Source organism: Gorilla gorilla, chromosome 14 (genome assembly GCF_029281585.2).
Source record: "Gorilla gorilla gorilla isolate KB3781 chromosome 14, NHGRI_mGorGor1-v2.1_pri, whole genome shotgun sequence".
NCBI classification, from domain to species: Eukaryota; Metazoa; Chordata; class Mammalia; order Primates; family Hominidae; genus Gorilla; species Gorilla gorilla.
Window position 1 is genome coordinate 52,977,632 of NC_073238.2, and position 25,544 is coordinate 53,003,175.

General features: G+C 40.4%; 1 protein-coding gene across 1 annotated transcript in view; it reads left to right on the forward strand.

Moving 5' to 3' along the window:
* The first annotated feature begins 596 nt into the window (after positions 1-596).
* The window catches only part of FREM2 (FRAS1 related extracellular matrix 2), a 191,809-nt gene continuing 166,861 nt past the window's right edge, over positions 597-25,544 (forward strand). The window contains exons 1-2 of the mRNA XM_031001437.3: positions 597-6,120; positions 11,307-11,396. Coding sequence (XP_030857297.3) covers positions 948-6,120; positions 11,307-11,396 — 5,263 coding nt within the window. The 5' untranslated portion in view covers positions 597-947. The remainder of the gene's footprint in view (positions 6,121-11,306; positions 11,397-25,544) is intronic.

Here is a 25,544-nt window from a genome sequence, read left to right on the forward strand (position 1 = left end):
GTGAACCTCGGTTGCAAAGGAGGGGCTTGTTAAAAACTCACCAATCGGAGGACTGTGCCCATTGTAATTCACGAGGAGAAGGCAGCATCTGGGCGCGCCGAAGGGGGCTGGGCTGGAGTGCAACCTGTTCTAGCTATGGCTTTTAATTCCAGCTGTCCTTTTGCGAATATGCCCCAGAATTTCTTCTCAAACGCTCTGGGTTTCGCTTCAAACTCAAAAAGCATTGCATCTAACTTTCCCCTGGGTTTGCAAGTTTCCTTGGGAAATGGCCATGCCCTGCGCGGGATTTCATTGACTAGGGCGGAGGGGTGGGGGTAGCTAAAATGGGTAACCCTCGTCGCCGGCAGATGAAGTGAACCCAGCACAGCAGTGTGTTCCGGCTCCTCTGCAGGAGTACCAGATCTATTAATAGCAGCCCAGAGCGTAGCGCAAGCAGAGGTGGGCAACTCCTCGCCACTTCTCCCCTCACTTCCAGGACAACCTGTTGCGCCTCTATCTCCTCCCCTCCCCGCAGTTTCCCCGCCTTGGCCTCTAAGAGCTGATTGGCAGAAATTACTACCCAACCCTCAGCTCCGCGCCTCCTCCCCCGACCAACGATTGGCCACCTGGGAGGACTGGAGTAAGGGGGTGCGAGCGGAGGGATTTCCCTCAAAGCCCAGGGTCCGGGGACCTGGGAAGTAGAAGTGGAGGGATTCAATTCTCCGCGCGATTGGGGCGCTAGCGGCGGAGCTGGACGGGCTGGGAAGGCTTCGGCTCCTCGGCTGCGGCTCCAGCCCGGACGGCGCCGCGCAACTTTGCCATCCTTCTGGCCCAGTCCCGGCTACAGGAGGACCCCGCGGGCAGCGCGCGGAGTTCCTGGCACTTCCCGGCGGTGTCTCTTGTTGTCTGCCCGGGGACTGACTTCGCATGCTCTCAGGCTGACCTGTCCAAGCCCGAACACCGGGACCATGCACTCAGCCGGGACTCCCGGGTTATCCTCGCGCCGGACAGGCAACTCCACCAGCTTTCAACCAGGACCGCCACCGCCGCCCCGGCTGCTGCTGCTGCTGCTGCTTCTCCTGTCACTGGTAAGCCGCGTCCCGGCACAGCCCGCTGCCTTCGGCAGGGCGTTGCTGTCCCCTGGTCTCGCGGGGGCTGCGGGAGTCCCTGCTGAGGAGGCCATAGTGCTGGCGAACCGCGGACTCCGGGTACCTTTCGGCCGTGAAGTCTGGCTGGATCCCCTGCATGACCTGGTGTTGCAGGTGCAGCCCGGGGACCGCTGCGCGGTTTCGGTACTAGACAACGACGCACTGGCCCAGCGACCGGGCCGCCTGAGTCCCAAGCGCTTCCCGTGCGACTTTGGCCCTGGCGAGGTGCGCTACTCTCACCTGGGCGCGCGCAGCCCGTCTCGGGACCGCGTCCGGCTGCAGCTGCGGTATGACGCGCCCGGAGGGGCGGTAGTACTACCACTGGTACTGGAGGTGGAGGTGGTCTTCACCCAGCTGGAGGTTGTGACTCGGAACTTGCCTCTGGTCGTGGAAGAACTGCTGGGGACCAGCAATGCCCTGGACGCGCGGAGCCTGGAGTTCGCCTTCCAGCCCGAGACAGAGGAGTGCCGCGTGGGCATCCTGTCCGGCTTGGGCGCGCTGCCTCGCTATGGAGAACTCCTCCACTACCCGCAGGTCCCTGGAGGAGCCAGAGAGGGAGGCGCCCCGGAGCCTCTCCTGATGGACTGCAAAGCTTTCCAGGAACTAGGCGTGCGCTATCGCCACACAGCCGCCAGTCGCTCACCAAACAGGGACTGGATACCCATGGTGGTGGAGCTGCGTTCACGAGGGGCTCCTGTGGGCAGCCCTGCTTTGAAACGCGAGCACTTCCAGGTTCTGGTGAGGATCCGAGGAGGGGCCGAGAACACTGCACCCAAGCCCAGTTTTGTGGCCATGATGATGATGGAGGTGGACCAGTTTGTACTGACGGCCCTGACCCCAGACATGCTGGCAGCCGAGGATGCTGAGTCTCCCTCTGACCTGTTGATCTTCAACCTTACTTCTCCATTCCAGCCTGGCCAGGGCTACTTGGTGAGCACCGATGATCGCAGCCTGCCCCTTTCCTCCTTCACTCAGAGGGATCTGCGGCTCCTGAAGATTGCCTACCAGCCCCCTTCTGAAGACTCCAACCAGGAGCGCCTCTTTGAACTGGAATTGGAGGTAGTGGATCTAGAAGGAGCAGCTTCAGACCCTTTTGCCTTCATGGTAGTGGTGAAGCCCATGAACACAATGGCTCCGGTGGTCACCCGGAATACCGGTCTTATTCTCTATGAGGGTCAGTCTCGGCCCCTCACAGGCCCTGCAGGCAGTGGTCCGCAAAACTTGGTCATCAGCGATGAGGATGACCTAGAAGCAGTGCGGCTAGAGGTGGTGGCTGGGCTCCGGCATGGTCACCTTGTCATTCTGGGTGCTTCCAGTGGCAGCTCTGCTCCCAAGAGCTTTACAGTGGCTCAGCTGGCAGCCGGCCAGGTGGTCTACCAGCATGATGACAGAGACGGCTCGCTGAGCGACAACCTGGTGCTTCGCATGGTGGATGGAGGAGGCAGGCACCAGGTACAGTTTCTGTTCCCCATCACCTTAGTGCCTGTGGATGACCAGCCACCTGTTCTCAATGCCAACACGGGGCTGACACTGGCAGAGGGTGAAACAGTGCCCATCCTGCCCCTTTCCCTGAGTGCAACTGACATGGATTCAGATGATTCTCTGCTGCTTTTTGTGCTGGAGTCACCCTTCTTAACTACGGGGCATCTGCTTCTCCGCCAAACTCACCCTCCGTATGAGAAGCAGGAGCTTCTCAGAGGCCTTTGGAGGAAGGAGGGAGCATTTTATGAGCGAACAGTGACGGAGTGGCAGCAGCAGGACATAACAGAGGGCAGGCTGTTCTATAGACACTCTGGGCCCCATAGTCCTGGGCCAGTCACAGACCAGTTCACATTTAGAGTCCAGGATAACCATGACCCTCCTAATCAGTCCGGGCTACAGCGGTTTGTGATACGTATCCATCCTGTGGATCGCCTCCCTCCGGAGCTGGGCAGTGGCTGTCCCCTTCGTATGGTGGTACAGGAATCCCAGCTCACACCACTGAGGAAGAAGTGGCTGCGCTACACTGACCTGGACACAGATGACCGAGAACTACGTTACACAGTGACTCAGCCCCCCACAGACACAGACGAAAATCACCTGCCAGCCCCACTGGGTACCTTGGTCTTGACTGACAGCCCCTCAGTCGTGGTGACCCATTTTACCCAAGCCCAGATCAACCATCATAAAATTGCGTACAGACCCCCGGGTCAAGAACTGGGCGTGGCTACTCGAGTGGCCCAGTTCCAGTTCCAGGTGGAAGACCGAGCTGGGAATGTGGCTCCAGGTACCTTTACCCTTTACTTGCAGCCCGTGGACAACCAGCCACCTGAGATCCTCAACACCGGCTTCACTATTCAGGAGAAGGGTCACCACATCCTGAGTGAGACAGAGTTGCACGTGAATGATGTAGACACTGATGTTGCCCATATCTCTTTCACTCTCACTCAGGCACCCAAACATGGCCACATGAGAGTGTCTGGACAGATCCTGCATGTGGGGGGTCTCTTCCACTTGGAGGACATAAAACAGGGCCGAGTTTCCTATGCCCATAATGGGGACAAGTCCCTGACTGATAGCTGCTCCTTGGAAGTCAGCGACAGACATCATGTGGTGCCCATCACTCTCAGAGTAAATGTCCGGCCAGTGGATGATGAAGTGCCCATACTGAGCCATCCTACTGGCACTCTGGAGTCCTATCTAGATGTCTTAGAAAATGGGGCTACTGAAATCACTGCCAATGTTATTAAAGGGGCCAATGAGGAAACTGATGACTTGATGTTGACTTTCCTCTTGGAAGATCCACCTTTGTATGGGGAAATCTTGGTCAATGGCATTCCAGCAGAGCAGTTTACTCAAAGGGACATCTTGGAGGGCTCTGTTGTATATACCCACACCAGTGGTGAGATAGGCCTATTGCCTAAAGCGGATTCTTTTAACCTGAGTCTGTCAGATATGTCTCAAGAATGGAGAATTGGTGGCAATACTATCCAAGGAGTTACTATATGGGTGACCATCCTGCCTGTTGATAGCCAGGCCCCAGAAATCTCTGTAGGTGAACAGTTGATAGTAATGGAAGGTGATAAAAGTGTTATAACATCAATGCATATAAGTGCTGAAGATATCGACTCCCTGAATGATGACATCTTGTGCACTATAGTTATTCAGCCTACTTCAGGTTATGTTGAAAACATTTCTCCAGCACCAGGCTCTGAGAAATCAAGAGCAGGGATTGCCATAAGTGCTTTCAACTTGAAAGATCTCAGGCAGGGCCACATAAACTATGTCCAGAGTGTCCATAAAGGGGTGGAACCTGTGGAGGACCGATTTATATTTCGTTGTTCTGATGGCATTAACTTTTCAGAGAGACAGTTCTTCCCCATTGTAATCATTCCCACCAATGATGAACAGCCAGAGATGTTTATGAGAGAATTTATGGTGATGGAAGGCATGAGTCTGGTAATTGATACACCCATTCTCAATGCTGCTGATGCTGATGTTCCCCTGGATGATTTAACTTTCACTATTACCCAATTCCCCACTCATGGTCACATCGTGAATCAGCTGATAAATGGCACGGTTTTGGTCGAAAGCTTCACCTTGGACCAGATCATGGAGAGTTCCAGCATTATTTATGAGCATGATGACTCTGAGACCCAGGAAGACAGTTTTGTGATTAAACTAACAGATGGGAAGCACTCTGTGGAAAAGACGGTCCTCATTATAGTCATCCCTGTTGATGATGAGACGCCCAGAATGACTATCAATAATGGACTAGAAATAGAAATTGGGGATACCAAGATTATCAACAACAAAATATTAATGGCAACAGATTTAGATTCAGAAGACAAATCTTTGGTTTATATTATTCGTTATGGGCCAGGACATGGCTTATTACAGAGACGAAAACCCACTGGTGCCTTTGAAAATATCACACTGGGCATGAATTTTACCCAGGATGAAGTAGACAGAAACTTAATTCAGTATGTCCATTTGGGGCAAGAGGGCATTCGGGACCTAATTAAATTTGATGTGACTGATGGAATAAATCCCCTCATAGATCGTTACTTTTATGTGTCCATCGGGAGCATTGACGTTGTCTTCCCTGATGTGATAAGTAAGGGAGTGTCCTTGAAAGAAGGTGGCAAAGTCACTCTTACAACAGACCTACTAAGCACTAGTGACTTGAACAGTCCTGATGAAAACTTGGTTTTTACCATCACCAGGGCTCCCATGCGAGGTCACCTGGAATGCACAGATCAGCCTGATGTGTCCATCACGTCTTTCACTCAGCTGCAACTGGCTGGAAACAAAATCTACTACATCCACACAGCTGATGATGAAATGAAAATGGACAGTTTTGAGTTTCAAGTCACCGATGGACGTAACCCTGTCTTTCGGACATTCCGTATCTCCATTAGCGATGTGGACAATAAAAAGCCAGTGGTCACCATCCACAAGCTGGTCGTCAGTGAAAGTGAAAACAAGCTGATTACTCCTTTTGAGCTCACTGTCGAAGACAGAGATACTCCTGACAAGCTCCTGAAATTCACTATCACCCAGGTGCCTATTCATGGCCATCTCCTATTCAACAATACCAGACCTGTCATGGTTTTTACCAAGCAAGACTTGAATGAAAACTTAATCAGCTACAAACATGATGGCACTGAGTCAAGTGAAGATAGCTTCTCCTTCACAGTGACTGATGGCACCCATACAGACTTCTATGTTTTTCCTGATACGGTGTTTGAAACAAGGAGACCCCAAGTGATGAAGATCCAGGTCTTGGCTGTTGACAACAGTGTCCCCCAAATCGCAGTGAATAAGGGGGCCTCTACACTACGCACTCTAGCCACTGGCCACTTGGGGTTCATGATCACAAGCAAAATATTGAAAGTGGAGGACAGAGACAGCTTACACATTTCTCTTAGATTTATTGTGACAGAGGCCCCTCAACATGGATATCTTCTCAACCTGGACAAAGGCAACCACAGCATCACTCAGTTCACACAAGGTACGTTTCATGTTTCTTTTCTTGGTTATCCTTGTTTCCTGAGAATGTGGCTTCACTAAAAGCCTCACAAACAGAGAATTAAATTAGAGTCCAAGAGAAGGAAAGGAAACAAAGGGGATGGGGAGAATACAGGGACTCACTTCCCTAGGAGGACAGCTCCCTTCTTGTCCTACCTCCCATCTCAGTGACCTTCATTAGAGGGAATACCGATGTATTTTGAAAGCAGCAAGGATAGGCTGCCGAAGCAGGAGGTGAACTTTGGTGAATTAAAATCGAAGCAGGCTTTCCAATTCTGCTCCATTTGCCATACCTATCCAACGCATCCTCTGTGTTGTATGCTGCAGGTGGTTCATGAAGCATTTTGGCACCTTAATGAAGGATGTGCTTTCTGAATACTGTTTATTCACATTGCTGTCATTATCAATTACCATTCCAAAAAAGCCTTCAGACTTAGGTTACTTTGATTAAATTCTAAGAGCATTGCTCTGACACAGTTATAGTTGTTAGGAACTTTGTAACTAAAAGATTTGTTTACATTTATTTACTTTGTTGATTTTTAAAATTGTTAATAATATTTCATGACAGGCAAATACTCATCCAGAGACGTAATTGATAAACACCTATCTAGAGTTATAACAATGATATTTACAGGGCATGCTACTAGGATATACATGAAAAAGGAAAGTATACTTAAAGATGTATAAAATAACAATATGTTCATCACCAAAATATACATCTAATTTATTATTAAGAACATGAAGATATGTAGACAAGCTTAATATTAGAAGGGGGAAATTATTTCATCATTGTGAACCTCCTCTCTGACCTGTTGCAAACACAGTAACAAAAAACAGTTGTTTCAGGCACCTGCGGTCATTAGGCAACAGGATTTTTCTAACCTGAATTTCCTTTGTGGGTGGACACAATCTGAGGCAGAAAGGACAAGTGTCCTATGCAGAGTTATTTAGTGAGGGAAGGGAGAAGCCCATTCACTATACTGGCTTGGGAGTCAGGGCTCCGTTCTGCAGAACATGCAACTTTCATTAGAGTGGGATTTGGGTTGCTTTCATGAAAATCTCACCATGTCAGAATGGACACTAGATCTTTCCTATGTGGGATCCATGGGTAGAGATGTAGCTTAACCCCAGGGCATCCCAGTGGGGGTGTTCTTTTCCTGCAACTGTGTTGTACTCTTAGATAACAAATGCTTTAATAAACATGGAAGTAGCAAAATGCACTGTTAAAGTGAACTACTTCTCTGTTTGAGGTGCTGGCAAATAGCTCCACACTCCAACCTCCTGATTCTTGGCTAAAAGCCTGAATGTCTCCCAGGGCCTGCAGGGACAGGAAAACCTCAAAGTGCCAAGTGTCATGCCAGACCAGTAGGAAACTTTTATGTGAAGGCTTTCTGAGGCTAGCGATGCCATGCCGTCTTACACTGGTTTATTTTCATGCAAAGGGAAGAGAATGAAAGGAATATATTAGATAATAGAAAATGGTTCTTCAAATTACTCCTCTGACCTGAAAAAGAAATCTGATTTAGAGATTTTTAAAAGGAGTATTTTGATGAAGACAGGCAAATGATTTAATTTAAATTCTGTGGACTAAGTCCAACAGCTCACAATATTAGAATATTATTTCTGAAATTTTGAACTCTAAAAATTATGCTATTTCATTATAGGCAGTTGTTCTTTCTCTTACTGACTTTGAGTCACCATGATTAATTTTTGTCATCTTTGTAAATGTAGAGAAGTTATGCTTATTATGTGATGTGACTTTTTAAGAATTTTTAAGGAAAATTATCACATTCCAATATAAACCAAAATATTGACTAGGGAAGCTGTTGGTATTCAATCACACAGCACTCATTCAAACAAGTCAAGGCTAGAGTTTGATTCATAGCTGTTATTTATGGAGATTAGATAAGTCATTTAAAAAACGGAGAAAGCGCCATCAGAAAGCTACCATGGCTCTTCTTCCACTAGGAGAAATGAAAGCGGTGCTTAGAGTGAAGACTCTGCAGTCCTTTTATTTGTTTTTGTTTTTACTTTATCATGAAGGGATAAGGTAAACCTATATTTTGATGGATTTTCAATGCATTGAATTAGGTCAGTTTAGCACAGGTGGCCAGAGAAGTTTATTCCTACATTGATTGACTAAATGGTTCCTAGAAGAAAAAAATTAATTCCTTTCTAAAACTTATTAAATTGATGAAAAGTTAACAATGTATAATTAGGTAAATTATGGATATCATTTATTTATTTCAAACTTCACCTCTTTGCCAAGTTGCCCCTGTTCCCCTTAACCCAGATCTAAATTGCATGTCTCAAGTACCTGGATTTTTCTTCCCTACAATAAGTACATAATGATATATTCTGTGGGATAATTTATAAGCCAGTTTCAGGAAAGCAGAAATGTCTTCAAAGAGTTTGAACCAGATGTGGTTGCCTGATATGTTAATGAACTTAGAATTAAAAACAAACAAGCAAAAAAATCTCATGGAATAATTTTGTAGATAAACTGAAATAAATTTAATGTATATTTAACAACTAGAAGAAAATCTAGATAATTCTTAGATATTTGCTTAAAAAAGATTACATTTTGGCTATTAGATTATATTTCTACTACTTTTGTGTCTTAAGAAAGCTAGACGTTATATACATTTATATATACATAAATATGTAACGTGTTTATGTTATTTGTAGAGGTGCCTTTAGAATACCAGTATGATGATGAAAGTCTTTACTTACTTTTTTTAGAGGCTCTTTTTTGAACCATGAATTATTAATTAATTATATGAAAAATATAAAAGGTTTTAGTATGTTCCAACTAATCAATAACACATGCCCTAACTTGGAGGGGAAATTGGGTACCAGAGTGCCATATAGTTGCATTTATGTTTTCTTTATCTGAAAAAAGAAAAGTTCTTAAAATTCTGTTTTGAAGTGAGGATTTGTTTCAATGAAACTATCCCTTAACGATTACAATTTCGCTTAAGAAAACATTGATACAGATGCTGGGCATGCTAAACAGTGCCTTTTCTCCTAGTAGAGCCTTTAGATTTTCTTATGCAATTTGAAGGGGTGGGAACATTGGAAGAGGGTCTTCTCCACATGGCCAGAGGTCATGGTTCTTGTGGTAAAGATGTGTAGTCAGCAGAGTTTACTGCATTTTTTTACTGATAAAGTGAAAGTTATACAATTAAGAATTATAACAGTAAACAGGCAAAGAGTTGTGTAGGGGCTTCAGTTCTTACGCTGGCAGAAACATCATACATGCAAAGGTAGAGATACAAGTGTGATCTACCTACTCAGCCTTTTCATTTTAAATTGAGAAACATTTGCGCCTTTGCTACTGTAATATCCTAAGCAAAGAACTGTGGGAAGTTAAGATAGGAAAAAAAAAAATCCCAGAAGTTTTTAATCTACTGGGAAAGATAACCATACAGAAAGATAAAAGTGAAACTAGGCAGAAAGTGTGGAAAGTTACAGTAGAGTTAGAAATGTGGGGCCCGGCTAGGTGGCTTACACCTATAATCATAGCACTTTGGGAGGCTGACGTGGGAGGATTGCTTGAGGCCAGTCTGGGCGACATAGTGAGACCCCATCTCTATATTAACTATTTTGTTTTAAAAAAGAAATGAAGTACTAAGGGAGAATCAAGCAACTTAGGCATGTTTTACCTCCAAATACCTCTATTAGCAGGAGGGTACCATTAACTATAAAATCAGATTTTCCATTCTGCAAGTGTTCCTAATAATGAGTCACCTTTCAAAACTTTATGAGCCAGGGTAGACCACACATTTTACATCTGTAAAGTGGAGCTATAGAAATTTGTGGCATCATTGGTCCATCCTAATGCCTTGCCTCACTTGAGATTAACATTTCATAAAGCCATTGTCTTCTTTATAAGCCTTTGAATTCCATAGCATGAACTTACTAGAGCTTTTAGGAGATGAAAAAACCATAGAACACACACTAGACAGATAAATATTACCTATCATTGTCATAGCTATTTTTAGCCATGATCTTGACTTTATGTAGTCTTAGAGACTCACTGATTGGCCCAGATCAATTAATGATCTATTATGAGTATCACAGAACAAAACGTTTTTTTCTTATTATGTTGTATGTGTGGCATCATTAAGGAAAGGAACTGGTAAGATGGATGAATAAGTTTTAAAAATTGTGTCTTCGTGATGAAAACAAATGTATGCATGTGAATTTGATAAAGTAGGAAACAACATAAGGAACATTTCTGAGGCAATATAACTTTCTGCCATGAATAAAGGTTTCCACTTTTTTTTTTTTTTTTTTTTGAGACAGGGTCTCATTCTCTTGCCCAGACTAGAGTGCAGTGGTGCGACCTCAGCTCACTGCAACCTCTGCCTCCCAGGCTCAGGCAATTCTCATGCCTCAGCCTCCCAAATAGCTGGGATTACAGGCACGCACCACCACACCCAGCTAATTTTTAATAGAGACAGGGTTTCACCATGTTGGCCAGGCTGGTCTCGAACTCCTGACCTCACATAATCCACCCGCCTCAGCCTCCCACAGTGCTGGGATTATACGCATGAGCCACCGTGTCCAGCCCGTTTCCACTTTTATTAGATGTTTTTTGTTCTCAACAGGGAGTCATCAGTTATTTCAGTGTGTGTGATTTTTTGAAAATATCATCTTATTTTTTTCTCTCAAACTTTGGAGAGCTTAAAAAATAGCCCGCTACAGCACAAAAAGTAAGAAAAGTTAGCCAGTGTTGGGGAGCAAAGCTGTGTCCTCTGCGGGCCAATTCCCTACTGGGAGGCAAAGGATGTGATTTCAAGAGTGCCAGGAAATCTGCCATGCCTCAAAATATCTTCCTTTCCACCTGTCATGGTGCCTGACATTCCATAATTAGACAGTCATTCCTTTGGTGCATGAACATGCAAATACCACTGGGAGGGGAAACACCTTGCTATTATTATAAACTAACTCTTGCACTCTATTTATCTGTGTGAGGGATCAGGTGTCCATGGGACAGCTGAAATCTAGGGGCTTAGAGATCTGAGAAATAAGCACTGTTTCTGTTAGGAGGAAAAAAGAATTTAAACATGTTTATAGGAAAACTAATAGCCAATAAAATTTACCATAATGAATCATCAATTTTACTCTGGTAATTAATCATCTTGTTTTTTGGTTATTTTCTAGCTGACATTGATGACATGAAAATATGCTATGTCTTAAGAGAAGGGGCTAATGCCACAAGTGATATGTTCTATTTTGCAGTTGAAGATGGTGGTAAGTATTCCCCTCTCCTGGTAGTGACCGCAAGGAGAGAGACTTTTCTTGGTTTCTCTTTGATGACATTATTACAAGAAGTCTTTATCAAGTAATATTTCATGATCACCTAAATTTAACCTGGTATTTGCTGTAGATAATTTTACAGTCTCACTATGACACAATCCTACTATGTCATGGCTATAGATAAAAGTTCTAGTTATATCACTTTTGTCTTACTATTTGTAAAGCACTAAAGAGAGAGATCTGTATAAATAGGATCTCCATGTCTAGTTGTTCAGATTACACCCTGCATGAGTTTGCCTACTTGAGTCAGTAAGAGGATGTTGGAATTCAGCTGCAGTTCCACTCATAGCCATGTGCTCACTGAGGTGTAGCTGCCCAAAGGAGCTGCTTTTTCCTGATTTGTTCATGGGTTCTGTGTGGACTAATACTGATGGAAAATGTGTTGCATTCACCAAGAAATCAGTAGTAAATTAATGTCTGTTTTATCTCACCAATCTCAGGACTTCTAATGATTTTCTTAGTTTGGGGGATTTTGTGACCTAGTCCAGCTAAAAATTTTTCTTGGTTAAGTGTGAAGAATACTTCAGAGTATAGGATGTGACTTCTGAGCTAAGTCTTTTGGGCAATATTATTCTCATTACTCCCCCAGAACTGCCTGCTATTTATACTCCTTTCAGCTTTGGATCTCTTGTCTTCCTAACCCTGTGGATGAGGAGAAAAACTGGTCACTTTCAGATTGCTCATAAAGATGTTTTTGTTCTTGCATGTTTTCTTGGGAAGCAAAAGAACCTCCCCTAGTACATGTGTTGTGTGAACAGGACACCAGAACTGAGGGTATATGTGAGAGAGAAGAGAGAGGAAGGAGAAAAATAATTCATACTCTGTTATCTGTTTCCTTATGATGCTTTTTAAAAATGGCACACTATTATGTCGTCTATCTCAAAAATACGGCATCCTTACCCTCCATGTTTTTTGAAGCATTACATAGTATTTGTTTAAAATATCAATGGACACACCATGATCACAGTTCTGAAAAATGTCAATTGTTGAGTGTGTGCCAGAGAGGCAAACAAAATGTGTTATGTTGGGTTCAACTGTTTGATTCCTACTATGAATCAGAGAGTCAATCATGTGAGTGCCTTTATTTTTTTGAGTAACCAAATCATAGTTTAGTATTCTACGTATTGATGAAAGGCATCTTAGCATAAAACAAAGTTCTAAAAAGGAAATCAACTCATAAAAAAAAACCTTCTTGAATTTTGCTGCTCAAATGGGAAATTCTATTGTAACTAACTGTAGAGTGAAACCCTGAAATAATCCAAATCTCTGTAACATATATAAAAATTTAAGGATGAAATTATTGGTTTAAAACACCATGTTTATCTCTTAGGATGACTGAATAAACCTCAATAGCAAAAGTGTGACTTTCTGTAAAATTACCAAAAAAAGTTTCAAATTCAATGGCTGCAATTACACTAAAATATTCTATACTTTTTAATAAAATATTTTGCTTTTTTTGCTCATACACAAACACACACACATTATTTTACCTTACCTGGGTGGAATGGTAGCATTTACTTTAAAATTTTGGTCTCTATTCCAATTTTGGAAAACATTCTATAGTATCATATTTCAAAATATTAAGTGCAAAATATTAAGTGAAGAATGACTAGCTGAAGGGGCTAGGTTTATGTTTGAATTTGCTGAAAATGTGGCAAGGCCTCCAAAGATTGTCTTTATGGAAGTAGGAACATATCATTTTAGGAGTCTTTTTAGAGAGATAGTTTCATGTGAGAGATAAAAATTTCAGATTTTCTTTTTTACCCTCTTCCTCTTTACTGGCATAATATTACCTATGGAGCTCAGGCAGATTTTGGCAAGCTGTTGAATAGAATTTACTTTAATTCCCCTGATATAAGAAAACTATCCTTTGACAGAATAAACACAGAGACCTGCAAGATTAAAAAGTCACATTCGTATCCCTAAATTGTTTTAACCTGATTCTTAAATTTTTTTAGGATTTTTGCATTGCCTTATAAATCTTCTGACTTTTGAATGAGAAGTGCAATACTGTTTAAACTTAATTAACTGTAATGATTTATTGTCGTCTACTCTATACAGTGATAGTAGGCATATCTATAAGTCATCCCGATGAAATATGAAATGTGTGAGTATTTCACCCCTGGGAAGCAAGTCAGGGCACAATGGCGTAAAATTGAGAACTCTGTATGTTCAGCTTGCTTTCCAATCTGATAAATGCATCTTCTTCAAATCAGCGTGATTGATTTTATAACAGTAACTATCTAAGGAAATTAGTGGGGCAACCATAATCCATGAATAACCTTAAAAATAAAACATAGTTCAATTTAAGGGATTTAGAGTAGGAGAAGAGATTGAGAAGAACAGAAGGCTCAGACCTCTTGTTTCAGATTTAATTGTGTTACCATGGGAATCTGGCTCGCCACAGGATTCTTCTGTTATGATGTAGTAATGGATTAGTGACTATCCATTACTAAAAGGACTATGCTTGGGAAAGGGTTACTACCTTTGAAGTTTTGGAGTGCTTTGGGACTTTTACCAAATGACAGAAGTAAAGAGAGCACTATCTGAGCAACAGATAACATCAGGGTCTTTACCTCAGGGGAAGTCTACTGTATTTGGACTTAATACACGTTGGTTGATACAGCACATGTCCACACACATACACAGATCCTTGTATCTTAGGGTTCTTTCAATTAGATTTCAAACCTTCTATGTTATTTATTGTTTCTTATGCGATTTTACCTTCATAACATCTCTGTGAGCAACGAAAACAGCAAAAAAACACTTAGTATGATTTCTATTTGGCAGATGAGGAAACTGAGTCACCAAAATAACTTTCCTCCTTCAAGCTGCACAGCTGGGCAACTAGAGGCTGCTTTCAATCTCAAATTCTTTCCTCAGTAATAAGCGATAACTTCCACACTTATTCAGGATAGGGATAAGAGGGGGAACTCTTGAACTTCTCTGGGTTCTCCAGACCAACTTCCTAGGAATGTTTAATAGATGTGAGTGAAGTCAGAGTAGGATCTGCTTTTAGGATAGACAAAGAGCTTTGTCTTTTCTAAAATGTGCATTTTTATTTTAAAATACTTTAAAAGTTGTAGTGCCCTAAACTTTGTAGTACTCTTTCGTGGTATCATAGTGTAATTCTCTTTAAAAACCTTTGTTTTCGGTTCAGAGGTACATGTGGAGGTTTGTTACATAGGTAAAGTCATGTCAAGGGGGGTTGTTGTGCAGATTATTTTGTGACCCAGGTACTAAGTCTAGTACCCAATAGTTACTTTCATAGTGCAATTCTTAAAATGATTATTTTATAATGCAGTATGCTTATTGGAATATTAGTAAAGAGCATGAAAATGTGATGTCAGAATAAGGCACTCACCCAGGTGTTCTGGGCCAGTCAACATACATGAATGCATCATTACAAAGTATAAGGTCAAACTCTGAAGTTCAGGAATATATTCCCGCTATCTGTGGCTTCATCTGATGAGCTCGTGTATATATGTAGCAACTGCCTGTGGATTTAGCTAACTGTCTTCCATTTCTTTTGGTTTTCACGCTTTATATCTTCATGAAGGTAACTTATAATAATACAGACCTGGGAAATACATCTTCCTTTGTTGACTGCCTCTTTGAATTCTAATTCCAGATCCAGTACTCTGGAATTTTGTTGGGGGGAAATAAAATATTTATTCTTTTATCCTCTTTGTAGCCAAACATTTTTATCTGATTCCTTCTCAGTGTTCAACTCTCTGTAATTTTTCTATAAGGTATTCTAACATGAAAGTGCTTTGTCGGGCCCTTCTAGCTCTTTATTGTGATGTGAAAGCTGGTCTCAAATAACTATTCCAGGCATGCCCCACCCTCAACCCTAATGATTGTTAATCACTCTTCAACACCAGGCTCAAATATCATTTCCTCTCCAAAGTTGCTCCCAACATCACAGTGACAAAATTAGTCTCACTCTTTTTTATGCTTTTCTCCCCAACTTTATTTACAGTAAAAATTCATATTATGATTATTTGCTAATGTGAAAACCTCCATTAGTAAGGAAGAAACTCCTTCATATCAAAAAAGGTATCATTAATCTTTGTACCTCTGTGCCAAGGCTGAGCACGAGGTAAATACTTACCGAACATTAAATAAATGAATGGATAAACAGGAGAAAAACAATTGCTCTCTTTTGACATAAAGATCAATTAAATAGTATTATATGAAAAACTCCTATAAACAATTCCCAGTAGACCCTTTGCATTCCTTTAGAACGTTGTTCTATCCTAGCATTAATTTAAATCCCTACGGCACCAGGAAAGTTTTTTAGTGAAGCTTTCACATTTTTAAACACATGAAATTAACTAAATCAACTGCTGTGAAAATTCCTTCAAAATCTTCAGTGAAATGTACTTAAGACTGAAGTATTAACCACCAGTTCAGAGCTCATATTATTCTTAAACAAGCCTTTTCAGAAAAAAACTTGTCGGTTTATTATTAAAGAATTATACAATTTAAAATCGAAAAGGAAATAACCATTTCCTATAAGTCACTAAAATTTTCAAGCCAGCAGCACCACTACTGTATTTTCAGTTACCCCAGTATTTTCTTGTGTGGTATGAGATAACATTAGGACAGGTGGAGAAGTAGAAGACAATACCAGCAAAAAGTATCTCTAGTTTTCATTAAAAAGTCCTCGTGTAAACTTTTTTGTTTGCTTGTTTTAATTCTCAAAGCCTCAGCATCAGATCCAGCTTGTTTCTTGATGGGCTTAAGAAAAAATTAGAATACATACCTCAGCATCAGATCCAGCTTGTTTCTTGATGGGCTTAAGAAAAAGTTAGAATACATGATCACCTGGCTGGACATATTGAGTAGGAGGAGTCTTACATTTGTATTCATTATGAAAACCAGCTTGCTGCTTCCTTATTTGAAACCTCTCATATGACATAGGCATGCAGTCTCAGTGAGTTCTGCCTGCTGAGTTTGGCACTGAAACTGGGGCGGCAGACATAATATCTGTGTTGGCCATTATAGTGTTATCTGGGCCACAGCCAGACATTTTTTTACTGCTGTCTTTGATTATGCCTTTGGTGCCCAATTTTCCATCCCCCAAGATCCTTGATTCATATGCTATTGAAGGATATTATAAATAGTATCTTGACATAGTAGAAGCTGCAAAGTCATTTCTGTATATGAAATGTCATTTAAGGTCAAGGCTTTTGAATTGTTATTCCGTATTTGATGATTGACTCCTCAAACACAAAGAGACTACCGGAAGCCTTTCATTTTTAATAGAAGGAGTACAAGTTTTTGCTTGAAAATGACCAATAACTTTGGGGTTTAAGGCAAAATAATTACTGATAATTAGCTTGAAGTTAAATCAAGGGCTGGAAAAATATAAATAGAGTAAGTAGAAAAGAGAGGTCTGAGTACAAGCATTAAAAGATTATACAGGCATATTCAGCTCAGAGAAAAAAGCAAGCATTCTTGGCAATAAAATTAATTGCTAGTGACATGAGAACCAGAGGGAAAGATGCTAGTGCCTTAGGGAGTTATAATAAGATGGTGAAGTAATGTCAGGCACTGATACAAATATTTTTAATCTGTGAGAGAGCACAAGGTCTACTAGAATACAGATCTTGGGAAGGAGTGTTGGCTACTGTGGCTGAATGTTTGTAAGCCTTTCACTCTTCATTGAGCAGTTCACAATAGATCAAGTCATCAGGGTGTTTCTAGGCCAGATCCCTGCCTTTAAAAGCATGATTCTATTAAGGTACCTGTACTGTGTGCAAGAACGAAGTTAAACCTTTTAGATAAAAAAGTATAAACTCAAGTTTTTATACCTTTTAGATAGAAAAGTAAAACTCAATTTTATTTATTATTATTCTTTAGATTCATTCCAAAATTATACATTATATGAATATACTGTTTTCATTGGCTTTAGTTCCGAGAACATTTTTTTAAATTGTTAAATCTTTGGGTGACAATGAATTCTTGTTAGGAAGATTTCTAGAAATTTCACATGATTTCATATTACTCAGAACAAATGATAGTCACCTTTTAAACACTAAGCATATTTTTCATAGGTGATTAAAGTACCATAATCTCAAATCAAATATTTATTTGTGATATATGGTAATAATTTGACAGTATCTCAATCCATCTCTTTACATTTGCTCTGATGGCTGGGAGAAGTGGAAAGTTATTTTCAAAGGAGAAGCACACAGTGGTAATTGGTATTATTCTGTATTTGCCAGAACCTAAGATAATGCAACAGATAACCAGAATGCAATGTAAAAGAAGGGTCAGAGTTTCTATGGTGAATCTTATTGGCTAAAGCAAGATTCCTTGTAAATTTCTTCATTGAATTACTCAACAAATATTTTTGGAGCACCCACTCACCATGTTTCAGGTGTCCATTGGGGTCTGAGAAAACAGTGATGAATATTACAGTCATGATCTTTGACCTGAGATTCATCTTTAGGATAAAGAAGTAGACGAATGAGTTAAACTTTGTTTAAAGTATTCTGACAGTTATAATTAAGCTCCAGATAGAGATACAGCTGTCAGGAAAGGCACCTGAAAGGTGGTATTTAAGTATAGACTTAGGACAGGATGAAGTTGCCACTAGAGGAAGGGAAGAAGAAACCTTCCAGGTGGCAGCAAAAGCATGTGCAAAGGGACTGAGCTTTGTGTGTTCAAGTCACCAGAAAAGCACCAGCATGCCTGCAGCTCCATGAACAAACCAGAGAAGGTAACAAGATGAGGCTGGAGAGCTAGATCAAAGCCTGATGGTGCAGAGCCTTGTATATCCAGAGGAGTGATTTAGATTTTGTGCTAAAGAAAAGAGTATCCACCTGTATTAGTCAGTTTTCACAGTGGTCTAAAGAACTACCTGAGATTGGCTAATTTGTGAAGAAAAGGTTTAATTGACCCACAGCTGTGCATGGCTGGGGAGGCCTCAGGAAACTTACAATCACGGCAGAAAATGAAAGAGAAGCAAGTACCTTCTTCAAAGGGTAGCAGAGGAGAGAGTGAGTGAAGGGAAGTGCCACACTTAAACCATCAGATCTCATGAGAACTCACTAGCTATCATGAGAACCGCATGGGGGAACCGCCACCATGATCCAATCACCTCTCACCAGCTTTCTCCCTCGACACGTGGGAATTCCAATTCGAAATGAGATTTGGGTGGGGACACAGAGCCAAACCATATCCCCAACTAAATCATTTTAAAGCAAGGGAGCATTGTGTTCCAATTTGTGTTTTAGGAAGATGATTCTTGCAGGTGTAGACGATCTATAGGAGGGCAGCAAGGGGAAACAGGAAGATTGACATGAGGCCGATGCAGAAAGACAGATGTCATATGGGAAGAATAAGGTAAGCTTGATACCATGTTGGATCCAAATCTGTAAGATTTATTGATGAGTTGGAGTATAGGGTAAGAAAAAAGGAGACCGTAAGCATGATTCTGGGTTTTACAGCCAGCAGAGAATGGTGCTGCCATTTATGGAGATGAAATAGACTAGAGGGGCATGGGCTAGGTTTAAGGGAGGAAATTAAGAGGACATTAGAAACATATTAATTATGAGACCTCTTACTTCTTTGAAATGTGTATACAGGAAGCCAGCCTTTTGATCTTGCTTATCTCTTCTTCCATCACAGTTAGAAGCGCAGCTTTAGGAGTGAGAGCTGGAACAAATACTGCTTGTGCCTCTTACCGTAATTGGTGACGTGACCCTGAGCCAAGTGACCGAGACTTCCTCGGCCTCAGTTTCATTTATAAAGTTGGGATAATAACAGTACCTAGCTAATAGGGTTCTTTTTAAGATTAAGTAGATAATTCATGAAAATAAGATCATTCATGCGGCACAGTTCCTGTCACATAGTAACAACTATGCAGGTAGCTGCTGCTGCTGTAGCTACTACTCTGAGGGCTTCCAGAGCTATGCTGTTCTTTATTTTTCTTTCTTTATTTCCCCTCCCTCCCTTTCTTCTTTTCTTCCTTTCTTCTTCCTTTCTCCTGTCTTTCTCACAGCAGCTGTCTATACAGTTAGACTGTTCATTTGGTGTTGGTAGAAAGATGGAATACAGAGGGATGGAAAGTCAGAACCTGATGAGCCCTTCTGTAGTGCAACGTTTCAATGCTACGGAGGCTTCCAAAGTTATTTCACACGTTGTAAGTAGTTCAACAAATATTTTCATTACAAAAATAATAACAAATGAGTTTTCACTATGGCCAAATAACAGAAATTTTAAAAAACCCACTGTATCTCTGAAGCTCAGCCTGCATGTTTTATTTCTCCTTTTTAAGGGTTGAAGTGTAAACTTTATAGGCTTGAAGGTTAATGCCGTATCTTGATTTGATCAAAATATAACCCTTCGAAACATCTGGGTTTAGCAAACATGAGGTTCAAAGGGTAGTTTTGATTGCAAATCTCTAATACACTGAGCCATAAGTGGTTGGAGAGATTGATTAAATGCCATGTTTATTCAGATATTGGAATCGCCTAAATATGCTTTGTTATATAGAGAATGATGTAGTCACCCCAGTGGCCAGATGCCCCATTTAGTCAATATCATAGAGAAAAAAGCAAGTAAATAAATGTACCTTTGAGAAAACTAGTAAATTTAGGCACTGAGAAGAGCTTGTTTTAAATTTAGGCATTAAGGAACTTGAAATTCCTTACTGGGGTCATTGGAAAATGAGTGTTGTGTGTATGTAGATACTCCTAACAAGTTCCTTCAAAAACTCAATGTTGCTTATGGAAATGATTTGTACTAAAAGAGTACTTCTTGATTTTATTTTATGAAAATATAAAATCCTGCTTTTTCTGAGATTAGATGAAAACTATGTGCTTTTTAGAATCTTGTAATTTTAACATTTTTGTAAGTAATGATTGGGTAATGAATAAATTTTATTTCACATCTACAATCACAAACTTTCTACCTTATAAGTATTAAAGCCTTGTACCTTTCTACAATATCCCAATGAGTTCAAAAGGACAAATGTCATACTTAATCCTCGTTGCAAATAAGGAAAAATAAGATTCATTGAAGTTTAACTTTGTGACACAGTGATGAACGCATGAATCACACACATGAATAAAATATAGGTACTTTTGTTCTTGCTTCACAAATGTGGATTGATTTCATAATGTACATTTTCTAAGAGCAAAAATGTTTGTATAAATGAGAAACAATGCTTTTCTTAATATTCTGTTTCAGAGCAGTTAGTGCAAGTTTACTAAGATTATTAATTTATTAATCTGGTTCTGCCCTTTATAAAAAAAATTGCCAAGTAGCTGCATATAAGCAATGTTTCATTGAGGGAATATTATGTTAAAGAAACAGTGTACCTTCAGATGGTTTACACTTAGAATTTTCACATTTTTAGGAGAGAAGTTTCTAGAATGAATTATTCAGTTATAGCTAATTACCATTAGATATGATTCATTTTTTTGCAGAGTATTAGTATTCTTGGAACAAAGAAATTAAACAAAAAGATTAGGGAATAAAATTATGTAGCTATATTTGGTTTTCAACTTAGAACATTTTTTTCTGCATGTTAATTTCGTGCTAAGCTTAGAAAATAGCAGCCTTCATAGTAGCTTTTGATGAAGGAAGTGAGGACACAATTGTCCTCTTTCTATTCCCAGAGAGCGCTGACTACATTACTGCAGGTTGAGAGAGAAGCGCCTGTTCTCCATCCCTCTGCTGGATTTTTTAGCACAGGAAGGTTTAATCCTTTCATCTTGGTAATGTGCCACCTGCTACCTTCGACTCTACTTATCCAGCTGTTAGAGGCACGAGTTGAGAACACTGAAAACAGTGTTTTTAAGAATAGTTCAAGAGTGCCACTTCAGAAATTGAAAATAAAGTTGTGAAACTGGTTGGTAGACTTTAGAAATCCCCAAGAAAGAAAAGAACCATTTTGTGTCCCCTTAATACTTCTCTTGCTTTACTTGATTTTATGCAGAAATGGCCAAAAATTAAGTGCATTGCATCACTGCTATAAAATTAAGAAAGGTAGGCTACATTTAATCCTTTAGGAAATTGTTTTCTCAGTTTCTTCTTGCCACCTAAACCTCAGGGTCATTTTGTTTCACCATCCATGTCCACCCAGGTGCTAAATCCAGCCAGCTTTCCCTGGTTCCTGAATTTCTGTTGAGTAAGATTCCTACACATTCTCCATGGTTATTGGTTCCTTCAGAACCACATTGAAGTTTATCTTAAATGACGTAACAGATGTAAACTGCTTAAAATAATCATAGGCACAAAGTAAGTGCTATATTCATGTTAGCCATTGACCCCCACTATAATATATGCTGTCCATGAGAGCCAGGATTTTTATCTGTTTTTCATTGATGTACCCTCAGTGCCTGAATACATATAGGTGCTCGATAAATATTTATTGAGTGAAGGGAAAAATGTCTTCCAATGCAATTCTAATGGATCTCTTTGTCTCTTTTTGCCTTCCCCTCTGACCTGGATATAGCTGTGTTTCCAAAATTACCTAAAAAAAGAAATGTGATTTTAGACCGGGCGCAGTGGCTCATGCCTGTAATCCCAGCATCTTGGGAGGCTAAGGAGGGTAGATCACCTGAGGTCGGGGGTTCGAGACCAGCCTGGACAACATGGTGAAACACTGTCTCTACTAAAAATATAAAAATTAGCTGGGCCTGGTAGCATGTGCCTGTAATCCCAGCTACTCGGGAGGCTGAGGCAGGAGAATCACCTAAACCCAGGAGGTGGAGGTTGTGGTGAGCTGAGATTGCGCCACTGCACCCCAGCCTGGGTGACGGAATGAGACTCTGTCTCAATAAATAAATAAATAAATAAATAAATAAATAATCTTTAAAAAAAGTCTTTCCTCCCTTCTTCTGCCATAATTTTCTAAACTGTAAATTTGATGTTGTCTCTACTTTATAACTCTCAATGTTTTGTTTTGTTTTGTTTTGTTTTGAGACAGAATTTCTCTTTTGTTGCCCATGCTGGAATGCAATGGTGCGATCTTGGCTCACTGCAACCTCTGCCTCACAGGTTCAAGCAATTCTCCTGCCTCAGCCTCCTGAGTAGCTGGGATTACAGGTGCCCGCCATGACGCCCAGATAATTTTTGTATTTTTAGTAGAGTCAGGGTTTCATCATGTTGGCCAGGCTCGTCTTGAACTCCTGACCTCAGGTGATCCACCTGCCTTTGCCTCCCAAAGTGCTGGGATTATAGGCATAAGCCACCACATCCAGCCTCAATGTTCTCTCACAGGATAAAATTCAGACTCTTCCCATGTTGTACAAACTGTGCAGGTCTGACCCAATGCAACCATGCTGCCTACTCAGGATTCCTGCACATGCCATGCTACTTCATGCACACTCACCTTTCCTTTCTTCCTCAATCCCATGCCCACTTCCTCTGCATGAGATTCAGTAGAGATGGCACATTTTCTTCCTGACACCTTCTACTCCTATCCTTAGGGTCAGACATCTCCTCTGTGTTTCCCGTAACGACTCATATTTGGATCTCAAAGCTAGATTCAAAACATTGATGTATATAGCAATATATTGATTTATATAATAATTTAAATCATTATGCCAATTGTAAAATATTATATATGTACATATAACTGTGTAAATATATAGACACATACATGTACACAAATACATAATTGCTTACCAAGTGATGTACGGGGCAGCACAAATATTTAATAATATATAATATAATGTAAAATGTTGTTAGACTATTATGCAGATGCACATATATATTATGCAGAATATACTACATATGTATATACACCTATGTTATATGAGAATGCTTATAAGTGCTATATCATAGTACAAATTGCTCCTCAAATCACAGGGATAATTTAAAAATCTTGTATTTTGATGTCATCTTTTATTTAAAGTGGCTTTCACAAGCTGAAGGGTACTCTCCTAGGACCGTGATTTGACACAGATACTGTACCAAACCCTTCTAATGACTTTACCCTTAAACTGGTTATTATTAAGTGACTTGTAGTCCCAATTGGTAGAAAATTGCTCTTAACATCAGTGATGGCCGGGCGCGGTGGCTCATGCCTACAATCCCAGCAATTTGGGAGGTTGAAATGAGTGGATCACTTGTGGTCAGGAGTTCAAGACCAGCCTGGCCAAACGGTGAAAAATTACTCTAACTAAAAATACACACACACACACAAATTAGCCGGGCATGATGGCACATACCTGTAATCCCAGCAGGAGGCTGAGGCAGGAAAATCGCATGAACCCAGGAGTCAGAGGTTGCAGTGAGCCGAGATTGCGCCACTGCACTCCAGCCTGGGTGACAGAGTGAGTGAGACTCTGTCACGAAACAACAACAACAAAAAAACACAAAAAACATCAATGATATTGGTCATGGTGCTAAATCTACTCAGCTTTTCCTGAATGAAAGCAATTACATTCAAACTATTTCTAAGACTTAAAAAATATATGAGACTCATATATTCAATATCTCTATTTGTAGATGAAGTCACAAAAATTATTCACTGGAATGCAAAGTTTAATTAGGTGAATCTATGTACTTCAGGACCAATGAGAAGAGAGCTCTTCTAGGCATTTTGGCCTTGAACCCTGGCTCTGCCAAGTTTTCATTAAACTTTCTGCTAATCTATTAATCAATCGAGATGCATTTCACCCTAACAATTGGTATACCAGCCCTAAATGTACCACTCTGTACTGGAACTCCTTATATACATTTGTGTTTACAAAGCTTCTCAACTGCAAGAGCTGTTTCATTCATATTTATGTCTCTTCTTCAGTGCTGAGTTGTCTTAGTCACCACACGGCACTTAGTAGGAGGTCAATAAATACGTGTGGAGTGAGTCATAAATAAATGTAAAGCATAGGTGAATTGTTGATTTCTATTTTCTCTTAAAGTTGCATGTGGAGTAACTTCAGAAGTCAAGAGAAGAATCTAAAGAAAAACAGAATAGGCTTACCAGTTAAAAATAGTGTAAAAATAAATGGAAGCTTGTGCTTACTTTCTATATCTTTCAAGAACACATAGGTGTATATGGACATATACTTTCCTGTAATTGTTTGCACACACTTTTATGGTGACATCAAACTCTTGCTCTTTATAAATGAAATTGCTGTCCTTATTTGTACACCCCTAGGTATGTTTCTAGTGTAGAGATATCACTTCCAGATATTTCAGCATTTGTAGATGCTGCCATTTCTTTGACTTGGTTCATGTAATAAGCATATTGTACCTTCTTGATTTATGTTCTGGATGCTGTTGAGAATGGAGTGAGTTTACACCCTTGTCTTAATGTGCTCACTTTAATCTCCCATTTCTCTGCATCACTTTGATAAAACTGAGACAACCACCAGCTCCCTTTCCCTTCCCATCCCCATCTTCGCCTCCAGCCAGTATGTATGTGGTAAAAGTAAATATTAGAGAGTCAGTTAAATGACAATTCATGTCTGTTTCATTTAATGTAGGATGAAGATAGCAGTAAGAGATAAAGTGGACTAGCAAAGCATTTTATACTAGATTAAAAAAATAAGTGATGTTACTAAATGATGTGGTAAAGTAAACCTATCTGGAAATATTAATGAATCACTTGTTTTAAGATGCTATCTTAGGAGCCTATGTTTTTTACCATATTGTTTAAATATTCACTGTATGAGCACACATAGTGAATGTAGTGAAAACCATGTGTTACAGAGTCCTTAGAATTATAGATACCATATAGCATTTGATTTTTGATATTTCAAGGAATGGATTGTTTTTAAATAGAAGATTCCTAAAGTTTTAATGTCTTTGATCATATCATAAGTGTATTATATTCATGCATAGATAGTTTTTAAAATAGTCTTACTACTTCCCAAAAAATTTAAAAGCATTTTAGGATTTTAAAGAAATTTTTTCTATGGAAAAACTGAAGTGAATCGAGTTTATGTAAATTTAAAAACGTGGATTAAAAATGTGTTCAACACTTTGTTATTAATATCCCCAAGCACTGAGAGTGACCACAAACAGTTTTAAATGCAGTGGCTTATCTTGTGGGTTTCTAGGGCTGATAATTTCTTTTTTCTTTTTTTTTTTTTTTTGAGGGGATTCTCGCTC